The sequence below is a fragment of the Alligator sinensis genome, unplaced genomic scaffold (assembly GCF_000455745.1).
Source record: "Alligator sinensis unplaced genomic scaffold, ASM45574v1 scaffold427_1, whole genome shotgun sequence".
Taxonomy (NCBI): domain Eukaryota; kingdom Metazoa; phylum Chordata; order Crocodylia; family Alligatoridae; genus Alligator; species Alligator sinensis.
Genome location: NW_005843089.1, coordinates 71,432 through 86,575, shown reverse-complemented (window position 1 = coordinate 86,575; position 15,144 = coordinate 71,432). Strand labels below are relative to the sequence as shown.

Sequence of the window (15,144 nt, the reverse complement as noted above, 5' to 3'; positions counted from 1 at the left end):
TGAGGACTCCAGAGCCAGGCTTAGAGCCCCCTTCCCCCACTAGGGCAGCCTGTAGACTGGCCAGGAAGCAAAGGGCCTTGAACAGCCCAGTCCCTGAGTCCCCACTGAGGGCTTCCTAGGAACGGCATGGGGATTGTTGGGGCCTGGTCACAGGCTCAGGGAGCAGAAGAGCAAGGACTGGCACTGCTCAGAGCCACAAAGCAGTGGGTGGGACAGGTGCAGCTGAACCTATGTCCTAGTGCTAGGACGAAGCTGCTTCAGGAAAGGAGCTAGAGGGGGCAGGGAGCGGCTGCAGATCAGGAATGAGGGGCACTGTGAGGGATGTGCATTGAGACTGAGAGGCAACGGCAGAGGCAGGACCCTTGTATATCAGTGCTGCTCAGCGCTCCACATCCTGGTGAGGGAAGGGGGCAGGAGCAGCTCTGATTCTTTGTTTAAAAAAAACCCAAACGCAAATGCCAAAGTGTATATTTTTATTATTATGATAGTGGCACTGGTAAACTTCCAAATCCCTTTAAAATTGTAAATATATCAATAAAGCCTTGCCCAGCTGATTGATCAGTCTCTGTAGATAGTGGCGTTTCGTTTCCATTGTGGAAGAACATGCATTTAGGGCTATTTTAAAGACTGAATTTGAGATTATTTTTTTAACAGAGAAGTTGTGATTTTTAAACACGGAGCAACAGGAGTCCTTCTAAAGAGGCAAGTGGCGGGAACTAGGCAGATAAGCCTGCCCAGGCCTGGCACTGGGGGCCCAGCTGGAGGGCAAATAAGGTGGCTGACCTGAACATTTGGGGCCGGGAAGACATGCTTTGAGAGTTCAAAGCAGGCTACAACACTCAGCACATCTTCCAGGCGATAAATGCCCGATGCCAGGCTGGGGCACACATGGCAGAAGTGCCGTAGACCAGCCAACTGTGCAGCCTCAGCCCATTGGCAGCTGGTCCAGATGTGCAGGAGGCTCTGCTGCAATGCCTATGCAGTATGCCTGAGTCAACTGTATGATGTAGCTCAGGAAAAACCTTGTTACCCCAAAGCTTCCTCCCCCAGTTCAGGGGTTTCCATCAGAAGGGATACAGGTTCAGCTCCCCCTGGCTGGCCACTCCAGCTACAGGGACTGGGCATATCGGTAGGCCCAAATATTGGGTTCTGACTACCTACGTCCACCTCAATGCTCAGCTAAGGAGGTGACAGCCTAGGAAGAGCAGTTTTGCAAGGCAGGTGGGGGCTCCCAGGTTCAAAGCCATGGCTTGACAGAAAGTCAGGATATGAGCACATCTAAGGGATCAGATCCTCCCTGGTCTTGCATAAATGTGCATTGGAATTGAGCTTAGACAACAGTTAAATCCCACAGTAATCAAACAGGATTACTTCCCAGTTGCTCAGAAGCCCAATTGTAGGTGCCTAGTGAATATTGAAGCCTAAAATGGAAAGGTTTCCTGGATCTACTTGTTCCTTAAGCTTGCTGTAGTGTGGAACAGTGCCAAGAAGAGCCTCCCTCAATCACAGGTGCCTGAAAACTTTCTCAGTCCAGTTTAGAGGCCTATTGGATTAAACTTATTGAGGCACTTGGATACCTCTGAAAATTTTGTCCCTGGTGGTCTCTGAAGCAGAACTGTTTCTGAGAATCTCTTTGTATTGTGAGTATATATTTAAGTCTACTCTATAATGTGGTTGAGGAATAGACAAATGTAATCCAAGGGTCTATCGGGTGAGGTATTTCACAGAAGAGAGGGGGAAGACTTGGAGTGACTGTACTAGGTCCTGGCACTACACACGTGGTTATTCTTTTTCAAGGTAGATCAATTAATCTTGGAAGAGGGGCAAAGAAGGGCTCTTAGGAGCGACAGGGGAATGGACTGCCTCACCCACTGGAGGACATTGGAAGAGCTTGGCTTGTATGATCAAAGAAAATGGTCAAGGAAAATAATGGTTGAGAGGGGATACCATGGCTCTCTCTATATAGCTCAAGGCTGACACCATGAAGGGCTGGAAGGGAAGATTGTCCCTAACTAAACCAGCCTAGGCAAGTGTCTATCCAACCTGCTCTTGAAAATTGCCAAGGGCAGATTATCTACAATATCTTTAGGCACTCTGTTCCAATACTTGACCATCCTCATAGTCACAAAGTTCCTCCTAAAGTCCAAACCAATTTCCTTTGCTCCTCCTTACCTGTTCCCAGTGACCGCAGTGAAAAGCCCAAGCTGAACAGACTGCAAAATGCCATGTCAGCATTTAGAAAATGAACACTTGGATTATCACGAAAAATAAAGGATATACTTAACATATTTAAATCCATCTGCAAATTCCAAGAGATTTATGTTTTCCCCAAAAATGTATTTACAATGGCCTTAAGACATTAGTTGCAAGTCTGATCTGTAGGCCTCCCTTCCTTTGACTTCAATTGACTTTGGATCAGGCCCTACCAAGACAATTTTTTTGGCAATTGACATTTTTTCCGTGATCCTTCAGGGCTTTTCCAGTATTCTTTTTTTATGCACTCAAAGTGGACTGCTCTCAGTTTTTCATGTGTCTTCAAAGGGAGGATGCCCAACAGGATGGCATCTGTATTTAGATGAGCATCTGCTGGGCTTCCTGGGACATGGGACAAAGTTCTGAGTTCAGTTCCAAAGCTTACGTCTCGTTTGAAATGGTAGTGCTTCAAACAGCAGTGCTATTTGTATTGTCTTCATACGGGTAAATAGTGAATAGATTCGGTACTACAAGATGGGGGTCAAAAGGACTTTTATAGGACCAGTAAGATTCAAAGTCCTGCAATTCAAATGTCTGTCTTTCTGCAGCATTTTGCTTGATTTGAATGAGTTTGAATGGTCAAGTTGTGCCTGGGGAAACCAAAGAATAGAGAGAGACTGAACTGAAACATTGAGACCCCCACAGTGTAGGAAGTATTTAGCAAAGACAGGAGTAAATCCTAACTGTGTGACCATACTCCATGTTCCAAGGAATGCTCTGAAATTCTCTTGAGCCTCAAATCTCAAGGGCTCTTCAACAAGAAGGCAAATATAAAACAACCTCCCTCCTGCTACTGCTTGGAGCTCCATTTCATTAACGAGGTATGTACAATTAAACTGGTTGGACGGTGGTGGAAAATGTTGCTTGCTGATGAAAGAAGGCTGGGATTGGCTACTGTATTTTAACTTAGAAGTGCTAGGTTCTCTTTTATACTATGGAGGAATATGACAGCATTTTTCCAGGCCTTTTTTAGCATTTGAGAATGGTGTAAACTAGCTTCAATATGCTTGAGAACTAGGTGAGCTTGTACTGTTGCATGCTGATGGGAACCACAGCTTTATGATGCATCATTTGGTAGCAACCAAAAGCATTGTGTTTCCTTTGGAGAGAAAAGTAATGACAGCAATTAAAGGAAATGTGTGCTGACAAGGTCCATTGACAAAGATGGTAGTGTGATCTACTACCTAAATTCAGCTTACAATTCACTTAGAGTTTAGTATATTAATAAGTAGGCATGCTTCTGGTGATACGAAGTCAAAACCCTTCCGCCGTTCTAAAACTTTGTCTTACCTCAGACTACTCAATCTATGCTCACAGAATAGCTATATTGCTTCCCTTTAACATAGGATCAAGTCAAAATAAAATAGGGGTTTTTTTGTGAACTCTGTAAGGAATAGATCCCATTTGGACTTTTCTTTGTAATTATGGATCAACTGAAAATATTTTGGTTTGAGTTCAAATTTTAAAATTGGTGGAGGGAGGGAGCTCTCAAAAAATCAAACCCTTACAAGTTTTTTTTAATTTAGCACATGTTCAGCATTTCTAGAGTCACAACTGCAAGCTGAGATCTTGTATTCTGTCCATATGTCATATTGCTTTGGTCAAAGCTATTTACCAGCCCACCTTAGTCCCCTCACCTGTAAAATGGGGAAAAGAATGCTTATTTAATAATCCTTAATAATATGGTGTCTTAGCATATTACCAGAAGACAAATTACTAGAATTTGGGCTTAAAAATTTGGAGAGACTGGTGGGGGGCTGTAATTGGGCACCTGTCTATCACCTACTGATCACCTCAATTTACATTTTAACTCACTGGCTTTCTTGTATACCTACTGGCCTTTGGCTGCTTTGCCATTCCATCCAGGGAGGGCACAGACCATCTGCAGGTGCCTCCTCAGCCTGATGAAGTGTGTTTGTGTCCAAAAACGTTCTAAGAACAAATTTTCCAACTATTTGAGTTGGTTTAGTAAACAGTATCGCATTTACTCAAATAACTTTGTCTGCCTACGTCCTTAGACAGAGCTACAACCTATACCCTAGAATTTGGGCTGAGATTTTCAAGTTCTATTAAATGTCAGTTTGAAGTAATATTGGATTTCAGTAGGACTTTCAATTCTAAATTAAGCTTTTTAGGACTCTTTTGACAAACCAGGTTTTCCTGGGAAATGCAGATGTGTTAAACTTTTTTTTTTTTTTTTTTTTTTTCTTGTTTCAAGAAACACCTTAGAAATGTAAGACACTTTCTTGGTGTCTTTCCAGCCTATGGCATGGCCTGTAGTGGATCCTGCAATTGTGGGATCCATTACTTGAGTATGCAACCTTCAGGCAGACTAATAACATCAGATCAACCTGGGTCCTCGCTGCTGTGTGGGATACCCAAACACATTGGGTGCCCTAGTCCTCCCATTAACTTGGTTCTCTGTTTTTTTCCATGGAGCCTGGAAGATGTTTGAAATTTCAGACTCAAGTTGCACCTCTCAGGACTGCCTAGCTATCCTCTGTGAAGCGAAGACCTTGGACATAGGAGATTCAACCATGTGATCCATATCCAAGCCAGAAGATTTATAATCTGGCATCCCTACCTCAATGCCATTTGCAAAATTAAATCATTTAAAAATATTGTTATGTAATTATTGAATAATATTTGTCCTTCTCTGTGAAATTGCCCTCGCTTCTAGCCGCTCCACTGGTGGATTGTGGATCAGAGGGCTGGAACCAGACCTTCCGCGGCAGCTCTTTCAAGCCCCATACCTCCATAGTCCGATGCGGGCATGGGGCTGGGACCTGTCCCTGACCAGGACAGTTACCAGCCCTGACTCTGAGATCAGGGGGAGGGGGCTGGGGAGCCTGTTTCCTTGCCCAGCTCTGTGATCACAGAGTTTTTCAGGGAACAGCCTGATCCCAGCCCCCACTCCATGATAGTGATAGCAGAATTGCAGCTCAGAACAATCTTCCGAGTCCTCGCTCCATGACTGCGATTGGGGAAAAGAGGCTGGGAAATCCCTGCTGCCGGGGCATGGGGATATTGTCCCTGCCCAGACTCTTGTGCCCCAGCAGCAAGCAGCTCCCAGGGCCAGGGAACAATCTTCCACTCCCTGAAGCCCGACTGACCGGATGTAATTTTGCCCCCAGTCTGTCATCTACACGGGCCATACAGTGCAGTAAGTAACTGCAAGTAAATTTGCTACTTGTATTGACAGGTAGCAAATTTACTCATGATTGGAGCAAATTACTGTCCAGTAAGCATCTGCACATGTAGACAGTGACACACATGTGCAGTAATTTGTTGTAATTTCGAGTAAAGTGTCTAATGTAGATGAGCCCACTGAGTCACAAGAAAAGCATGAAGGAGGACGAAGAATAATCCTCACTATATGACTCCTTAGTGTGCTGTTGGCCATTGACTTCCCTCTGCTTCAATGATTTAAGCTTCATGGGGTGACCATATGTGGACAGAACTCATACATGAATGTTTGAGGAGGAAATAACATCCAGAAGTCTGTTTTACAAGTTTAAATGTCTTTTGATCTCTCGGCAGACAAGGTTCCTTGGGTGAATTTGATATCTTTTATTAGACCAACCCAAATAGTTGGAGAAAATTTATTAAGCAAGCTTTCGGGTTCAAAAACCCTCTGTCAGGCTAAGGAAGCTTCAGCAGTCGGTGTGCGCTCTTCCTGCATGGAATGACAAGTAAACAAGCCAGGGGCTGGGCTGAGGAGTCAGTTTTGATCTCTCGTGTTTTCACAGGTGAATCCTGAGTCTGGCGTAGGCATGGGGAACCACACCAGTGTGCAAGAGTTCATCCTCCTGGGATTCCCTGGCACGTGGTACTTCCATTTCTCCCTCAGTGTGGTGTTTTCTGTGATGTATAGCCTGACGGTCATGGGAAATGTGTCCATCATAGCCTTGGTGTGGACCACCGCACATCTCCACACCCCCATGTACTACTTCCTCTGCAATCTATCCTTCCTGGAGATCTGGTACACCTCAGCCTGTGTCCCTAAAGCCGTGGGCGTCCTCTTGGGGAACAGCCAAACCATCTCCTTCACTGTTTGTATCTTGCAATTGTTCCTTGTTTTCTCCCTGGGCTCCACAGAGTGTTTTCTACTGGCCGCTATGGCCTATGACCGCTACCTGGCTATCTGCCACCCCCTGCGCTATTTCTCCCTTATGAGCAACACCTTCTGTATACAGCTGGCCTTTGCCGCATGGCTGAGTGCTTTTCTAGGTATCTCTGTGCTAGTATTTCTTGTATCCAGGCTGTCTTTCTGTGGCCCTAACAGCATCAATCACTTCTTTTGTGACATGGATTCCTTGATAGCTCTGTCCTGCACTGACACTAGTCTTGTAAAGTTGGCAGCGTTCTTTGCATCAATAATTGTTGTTGTGGCATCTTGTGCTGTAACCTTGATCTCCTACATGTACATAATCTCAGCCATATTGAAAATCCGGTCAGCCCAAGGTCAGCGAAAGGCATTTTCCACTTGCTCTGCCCATCTCACCGTTGTGACTATATGGTTTGGCTCCACCATTTTTCTGTATGTCAAGCCTTCTGCACCAAATTCACTGGACACGAACAAGCTCATCAACAGTTTTAATACTATAATAACTCCACTGCTAAACCCTTTCATTTACACTCTAAGGAACAGAGAAGTGAAGCGAGCCTTGAGCAAAGCATTCAGTAAAATGTGAAGTGGTTTTCAAACAGCATGGGCATAATGGGCACATTCAGACTAGCGCATGTCCTTCTTGTGGCATTTCAAAGCAGTTTGAGACGCCGCAAAAGGCATACTAGGAACACAAAAATGTTCTTCAGGCTGCATATTTTAGTACAGGCTCTTTATACGATACCTGCAAATCCAGGTACTAATAAAAAAAATCAGCAAAAGGCGGGGCAAGACATGCTCCTGTAGCATGCCCTGAAGAAACCTGAGGCAGGCTCCTCCACAGAGAAGCTTTAGCATGCAGCCACAGCACCTCTATGGCCACCTGTTGCCCTGGTGCTCTAGCACAATGCCTCAGTATGCAGGGAAAACAGGAGTGGTGCAGGCTGCAGTGTGACCTGGACCCAAGTAAGTAGAGCCTGGGGGTGGGTGGCTGTGAGGGTGCAGGAGACTGTGTGCGCATGGTTGGCTGCTCTGGAGTGGTGGGTCCCCTGCCTGCCCCCACAGCCCCCTCCTTCCCATAGCAGTAGTGGCTGCGGGTCTCGGGGCCCTCCTGGTATAGCCTTCCTGGAGTGCAGTGCAGGACGATGCAGACCCGGCCACCTGGCAGCCAGTGCCGCCTATGCCTCATTCCATGGACCCAGCCTGGCTCCATCCGGCCTGGGGCCATGTGCCTTCGGGCAGAACTGAGCCACTCTGGTGTTCACCCAGAGTCCCAGCACTTCTTGCAGGGGCTGCGCATTTGGCCTGGCCAGGTCCTGCCTCGACAGCATGTGGGATACTTGGAGGCATGGCCAGATAAGACTGATGTGTGGCCCCTGCAAGTGGTGCTGGGACCCCAGGTGACAGCACCAGTGGCCAGGTGCTGCCCAAAGGTGCATGCCCCCAGGGTGGGCCATAGTGGGGGCAGGCAGGGGCTGAGGGTCAGGAGTGAGGGGCACTGGCAGGGCTGTGGATTGAGTCGGGGGCAGAGACCTGACGTATCAGTGCTCCACATCCTGGTGAATGAAGAGGGCAGGGGCAGCTCTGATTTGTCTATGTTTAAAAAACCAAAAGAAAATGCCAAAGTGTATGGTTATTTAGAATATTTATTAGTATGATAGTGGCACCAGTAAGCTTCCAAATTGCTTTAAAATTATAAACATTTCAATAAAACATTGCCCAACTGATCGATTTGATCTCCATATATATAGTGATGTTTCATTTAAATCATCGAAGCACAGATTTTGGGGTATTTTAAAGAGAGTATTCAGGACTTTTTATCAGAGAATTTGCAATTTTCAGACAGGGAACACCAGGATTCCTGCTAATGAGACAAGTGGGGGGGTCCCAGGCAGAGAAGCCTGCCCAGGCCTGGCACCTGGGGCCCAGTTGGAGGGCAAATAATGTGGCTGACCTCCTAACCATTTGGAGCTAGGAAGACATGCTTTGCCAGTTCAAAGCAGGCTACCACACTGAGCACATCTTCCAGATGATAGATGCCCAGAGGGCAGGGTGGGAGCACACATGTCAGCAGTGCCACATGATGGCCAACTCTGCAGCCACAGTCCAATGGCAGCTGGCCCAGAGATGCAGGAGGCTGTGTTGTACTGCCCATGTAGTATGCCTATAAGTCAACTGTATGATGTAGTTGGAGAAAAGCCTTCGTACTCCAATGCTTCCACTTCCAGCTGAGGGGTTTTCATAGAAAGGGGTAAAGGGCTAGCTCACCCTGGCTGGACACGCCAGTTCCAAGGATTGGGTATATGTCTACGCCCAGATATTGGTTTCTGACCACCAACCACCCCACTGCTCAGCTAAGGAGGTAACAGCCTAGGAAGATCAGCTGTGCGGGGCAGGTAGAGACCCCCAGGTTCAAAGCCATGGCTTGACAGAAAGTGAGGATATGAACACATCTAATGGATCAGATTCTCCCTGGACTGAGGCAACTCCTACAACAAATGCACATTTCAATTGATCATAGACAACAGTTAGGTCACGGTGATCAAATAGGATGACTTCCCAATTGCTCAGAAGCCCAATTGTAGGTGCCTAGTGAATACCGATGCCTAAAATGGAAGGGTTTCCTGGATCTACGTGTTCCTTAAGCTTGTTTTTGTATGGAACAGTTCCCAGAAGAGCCTCCCTCAATCGTAGGTGCCTGAATACTTTCTCAGTCCTATTTAGAGGCCTATTGGATTAAACTTGATGAGGCACTTAGATACCTCTGAAAATTTTGTCCCTGGTGATCTGTGAAACAAAACTGTTTCTGAGACTCTCGTTATATTGTGAGTATTTTTTAAGTCTACTCTATAATGGGGTTGAGGAAAAGGCAAATGTTATCCTATGGTCTATCAGATGAGGTATTTCACAGAAGGGAGAGTGAAGACTTAGAGCAACTGTACAAGACCCTGGAACTACACATTTGGTTATCCTTTTTCAAGGTAGATCAATTCAATTTGGAAGACAGACAAAGGAAGGCTACTAGGAGGACACTGGAAGAGCTTGGCTTGTATGATCAAAGACAATGGTCAGGGAAAATAATGGTTGAGAGGGGATAGCCTGGCTCTCTCTATATATATCAAGGATGACATCATGGAGGGCTGGAAGGGAAAATCATCAGTGACTAAACCAGCCTAGCCAAGTGTCTGTCCAACCTACTCATGAAAATTTCTAAGGATGGAGTGTCTACAGTTTCTCTAGACAGCTTGTTCCAATACTCATAGTCACAAAGTTTGTCCTAATTTCCAAACTCAATTTTCTTTACTTTAGCCAGAGTCTACTGCTCCTAGATCTGTTTCCAGTGACCACAGAGAAAAGCCCATCTCCACCATCTGTGTAATCTCCACTCAGATATTTGAAGACTATTATCATATTGTCTCTAGTGGGTTATGGAATAGAGAAAATCCCACACAATTTACTGATTCATTTTGATGCACTGGCTGGGGGAGTAGTTAGCTGATTGCATGATTTCACAATGATTACACACTTAATTCATACAACACAATTTTATTTTAAAATTCTTTGCTAGGCGTATAACACTGCTTAGCTTTAAGAAACACCACAAACATTAAAAACACAATAATTACGTATATCAGAAACAATGCTCCGAATGCACTTCCTTCCTAAACAATGCTATAAGAATTAGTGTTACAAAAACAACTACAATTACAACTAAAAGTTAAATTTGAATCAATACTATTATTTTTCATATTATACTTACAATCCTAGAATTCCGAGAAGCCAAATACCAAAATATGGTTTCATTCCTCAGTAGTACGATTTAATGGGTTGGCCTCAGTAGTACGGTTCAATGGGCTCACCTCAGCAATACGATTCAATAGGCTGGCCTCAGCAGTGATAGGACTAGGTCCCCTTCCTTCAGTCCCTTTCAGGTGCTCTGCAGCTTCAGCGTGAACTAAGAGCTTCGTGTTCACGGAGAGGGTGGTTCAGGTGATCAATCTGATCTGGCCTACACTTGCAATTCTTCCTTCATTGTTCTACAAGTATAGTCACCTTCAAATTGGGACAGTAGGTTACAGTTTTTATTGAGTGAGCTGCCATCTTGGGCCACTCCTACTCAAACCTGTCACTACTCCCAAATTTGGGCTCAGATCTTACTCAACAGATTCTTTTGCTTAACAATTAGTTTCTTTTGTTGAGCATTTTAAATTACTTTTGGGGAACTTCCATATCACTGCAAATGACCTTTTCTTACCAATCTGGTCAAAAGGCCCTAGGGTTTGATCTCTCGGAACTCAGGATATTTGCTCTCTTTGTAAAAGACTTCTAAAGATAAAATTCAGATTAAGACTTTAAACAAAGTCAGGACCTTTTGCACGTAGTCCAAAAACAATGACCTAGATAAAGAGATAAATCTTATCTTCTTCCTGAAACTGGCTAATGGGCAACCATTACAAACATTCAAACCATTTCATTCAATATGACACGTATCATTCCTCAGTCTTCTCTTCCCCAGACTAATTCTTCCATTCTTTCCTCGTAAGCATTGCTTCCCAGACCCTGAATCATTTCTGTTGCTCTGCACTAGATTCTTTCCACACTGTCCAAATCCTTCTTGAATTGTGGGGCCCAAAACTAGACTCGTACTCCAAGTGACACCTCATCAGTGTTGAACAGAGTATGAAAAATGCCATGTCAGCATTTAAAAAATGAACACTTGGATTATCAGGAAAAATAAAGGTTATACTTAAAATATCTAAATACATCAGAAAATTCCATGGGATTTATATTTTCCCCAAGAAGACATTTAAAATCTGGCCTTAACGCATTATTTGCAGTTCTGAGCTGCAGGATAGTAAAACCTGTGGCCCTCCCTTCCTTTGACTTGAGTTGACGTGCTATGAGGACCATATTTTTAACAATTTACATTTTGTCCATGATCCTGCAGGGCTTTTCCAGTATTCTTATTTATGTACTCAAAGTTTACTGCTCTCGGTTTTTCATGTATCCTCAAACGGAGGATTGCCCAACAGTATGGTATCTGTATTTAGATGAGGATCTGCTGGACTTCCTGAGACATGGCACAGAGTTCTGAGTTCAGTCCCAAAGCTTACATCTGTTTTGAAATAGTAGGGCTTCCACAGCAGTGTTTTTTTGTCTTCGTACAGGTAAATAGTGAATCGGTTACGTAGTACTAGATGACAGTAAAAACTACTTTTATAGGACCAGTAAGATTCACTGTCCTGCAATTCAAATGTTTATCTTTCTGCAGAACTGTGCTTGTTTTGAATGAGTTTGAAGGGTCAAGTTGTGCCTGGGGAAACCAAAGCCTAGGGAAAAAACCAAAGAATAGAGAGAGACTGAACTGAAACATTGAGACCCCCACAGTGTAGGAAGTATTTAGCAAAGACAGGAGTAAATCCTCACTGTGTGACCATACTCTATGTTCCAAGGAATTCTCTGAAATCCTCTTGAGCCTCAAATCTCAAGGGCTCTTCAACCAGAAGGCAAATATAAAACAACCTCCCTCCTGCAACTGCTTGGAGCTCCGTTTCATTAACGAGGTATGTACAGATAAATAGGTTGGATGGTAATGGAAAGTGGTGATTGCTGATGGAAGAAGGGTGTAATTGGCTACTGTATTTTGACATGGAAGTGTTAGGTTCTCTTTTCTACTATGCAGAAAAATGACATCCCTCCAGCATGTTTCCAGGCCTTTTTTAGCATTTGAGAATGGTGTAAAGTTGCTGTAATACACTTGAGAACTAGATGTGCTTGTATTGTTGCATGGTGGTGGGAACAAAGCCTGATGATGTACCATTTATTAACAAACAAAAGCATTGTGTCTCCTTTGGAGAGAAAAGTAATGATGGCAAGTACAGGAAATGTGTACTGACACGGTCCATTGATGAAGCAGGTAGTGTGGTCCACTACCTATATCCAGCTTACAATTGATTTAAAGTTTAGTGTATTAATAAATAGTCGTCCTTCATGTGATACTCAAAATCCTTCCATTATTCTAAAAATTTGCCCTACCTCAGACTATTTAATGTATGCTCACAGAATCACTATATTGCTTCCCTTTAATATAACAAAGTCAAAAGGAAATGCGGGGGGGGGGGTGGTTTGTGAACTGTGTAAGTAAGTAACAGATCCCATTTGGACTTTTTATTTGGTAATTATTTTTGGATTAACTGAAAATATTTCCCTTTGTGTTAAAATTTTAAAATTGGTGGACGGAGGGAGTTCTCAAAAAATCAAACCCTTGCAAGGTTTTCAATTTAGTACATGTTCAGCATTTGTGGAGTCACAATTGCAAGCTGAGATCTTGCATTCTGTCCATATGTCATATTGCTTTGGTCAAAGCTATTCATGGGTCCACCTTAGTTCCCTCACCTGTAAAATGGGGAAAATAATGCTTACTTAATAATTCTTAATAATATGGTGGCTTGGCATATTACCAGAAGACAAATTACTAGAATTTGGGCTGCAATACTTGGAAAACTTCTTCTTAGCAAGGTTTTAGGCACAAACACGCTTTGTCAGGCTAAGGAAGCATCTGCAGATTGTCTGTGCTCTTCCTGGATGGAGTGGTGAAGCTGCCAGAGACCAGTACATGTGCAAGAAATCCAGTCAGTTAAAATGTAAATGGAGCTGGTCAGTAAGTGAGAGAGAGGTCGGGGGCTGTAAATGGGCACCTGTCTCTCACCTACTGCCCACATCAAGGACGCTTCCGGAGCCTGACAAATTATTTTTTTCCCCAAAATCTTGCTGAGAAGAATATTTTCAACTATTTGAGTTGGTCTAATAAAAGATATCATATTTACCCAAAGAACCTTGTCTGTCTATGTCCTTAGACCAACACAGCTACAACCTGCACCCTAGAATTCGGGCTCTGATTTTCAAACGCTATTAAATGCCAGTGACTTTGAAGTAATGTTGATTTCAGGAGGACTTGCACTTCTAAATGAAGTTTCTTAGCAATCTTTTGAAAGAACAGGTTTTGGTGGGAAATGCAGATTTGTTAAAGAAACATTTTTTAATTTGTTTCAAGAAACACCTTAGAAATGTAAAAGACTTTCTTGGTTGATTTCCAGTCTACCTCATGTTTTGTAATGGACCCTGGGATTGTAGGATTCATTACTTTAGTATACAACCTCCAAGCAGACTAATAACACCAGACCATGCAGCGTCCCCGCTGCTATGTGGGATACCGAGAAATGAGGACTTCTGAGCCACTGAAGAGTCTCTTACCAAGCCAGGAACCCAGACACATTGGGAGGTCTAGTCCTCCCAGAACCTTGGTTCTCTGCTCTTTCCCATGGAGCCTTGAAGATCAGTGGAATTGCAGGCTCAAGTTTTACCTTTCAGGGCTCCCTGACTATCCTCTGTGAAGCCAAGACCTTGGAGATGGGAGTTTCAAAATCATGTGATCTATACTCAAGCTGGGAGACTTATAACCTAGCATCCCTACCTCAATGACATTTTCAAAATTAATACATTAAAAAGTATTGTTATGCAATTATTGAATAATATTTTTCCTTCCCAGGTGAAATTTTCCTCACTGCCAGCTGCTCCATTGGTGGATGGGGGAAAAGGGCTAGGACCTGCCCTTCCCCTGCAGCTCTTTCCAAGTCCCATGCCTCAAACTTGCGATAGGGGCATGGGGCTGGGACCTGCCCCTGATTGGGATAGTTACTAGCCCCCTGCTCCACAATCATGGGGAGGGAGCTGGGGAGCCTGTTTCCTGCCCAGCTCCATGATCATAGAGTTTTGTGATGAACAGCCAGTTGCCAGCCCCCACTCCATGATCGCGATTGCAAAGCTGCAGCTCAGAACAATCTCCCCAGCCTTTACTCCATGATTGTGACTGGAAAACAGGCACTGGGAACTCCCTGCTGCCAGGGCAAGGGGATATTCTTCCCACCTGGGCTCCAGTGCTCCAGCAGCAGGAAGCTCCCAGGGCCAGGAAGCAGTCTCATGCCCCCTGCAGCCTGGCTGACTGGAAGTTCGACATCAAGAAATGTTAAGTAGTCCACCTCGGGATGAGAAGCCCCCAACCCATCTACAGGCTTGGCGGCACCAAACTGACTAGCACCACAAATGAAAGGGACCTGGGGGTAATAATTAGGGCTATGTGAAACAGCACCGTTCTGCTTCAACTTCTGTTTTGACATTTCGATGGAACAGTGTTTCATTTCAAGTTTTGTTTCGTTCCATTTCATAAGCACTGTTTCATTTTGTTTCGTTTTGTTGAAACTGTTTCTCTGTTTCAACATTTTATCCATAGCCTATGATAGGGAAGCATGAAACTGCCTATAACTTTGTGATTTATAGCCTGATTCAGATGAAACTTGCAGGGAGCGTAGCCCCTTCTGAGGCCATGAAGCCTGCCAAGTTTCAAGGAGATAGATGCAGTTGTTTCTGGGAAACTCCACTCAAGATGTAGACAAGCAGGAGCAGCCTCCTGTGACTTGGGAGGCAGACTGGGGACCTGCACCCCCAGGAGGAGTTCGGCACAGCCTTCTAGCGGGTGAGGGTGGGCCCCAAATCTGCCTGCCAGATGACAGGAGGCTGCAGCAGCAACAATCTTCCCAGCGCTGGGTGCAGGCTGTGCCAGCACCAGTCCCAGCCAGCAGTAGCAGACTCCTGTGATTTGGCATGAAGTTTGGGGCCCATCTGCAGCCCCAGGAGGGCTGTGGGGCTCTGCTGGACTCCTCCCAGGGGTGCAGGCCCCTGATCTGCCTGCCAGATCACAGGAGGCTGCTGCTACCTCCTGGGAC

General features: G+C 44.7%; 1 protein-coding gene across 1 annotated transcript; it reads left to right on the top strand.

The window, feature by feature from the left end:
* The first annotated feature begins 3,048 nt into the window (after positions 1-3,048).
* On the top strand, positions 3,049-6,947 carry LOC102387062 (olfactory receptor 6F1-like). The gene is made up of 2 exons (XM_006037240.1): positions 3,049-3,074; positions 6,003-6,947. The coding sequence occupies exon 2, from the start codon at positions 6,027-6,029 to the stop codon at positions 6,945-6,947; it is 921 nt and encodes a 306-aa protein (XP_006037302.1). The 5' UTR covers positions 3,049-3,074; positions 6,003-6,026.
* The last annotated feature ends 8,197 nt before the right edge of the window (positions 6,948-15,144 follow it).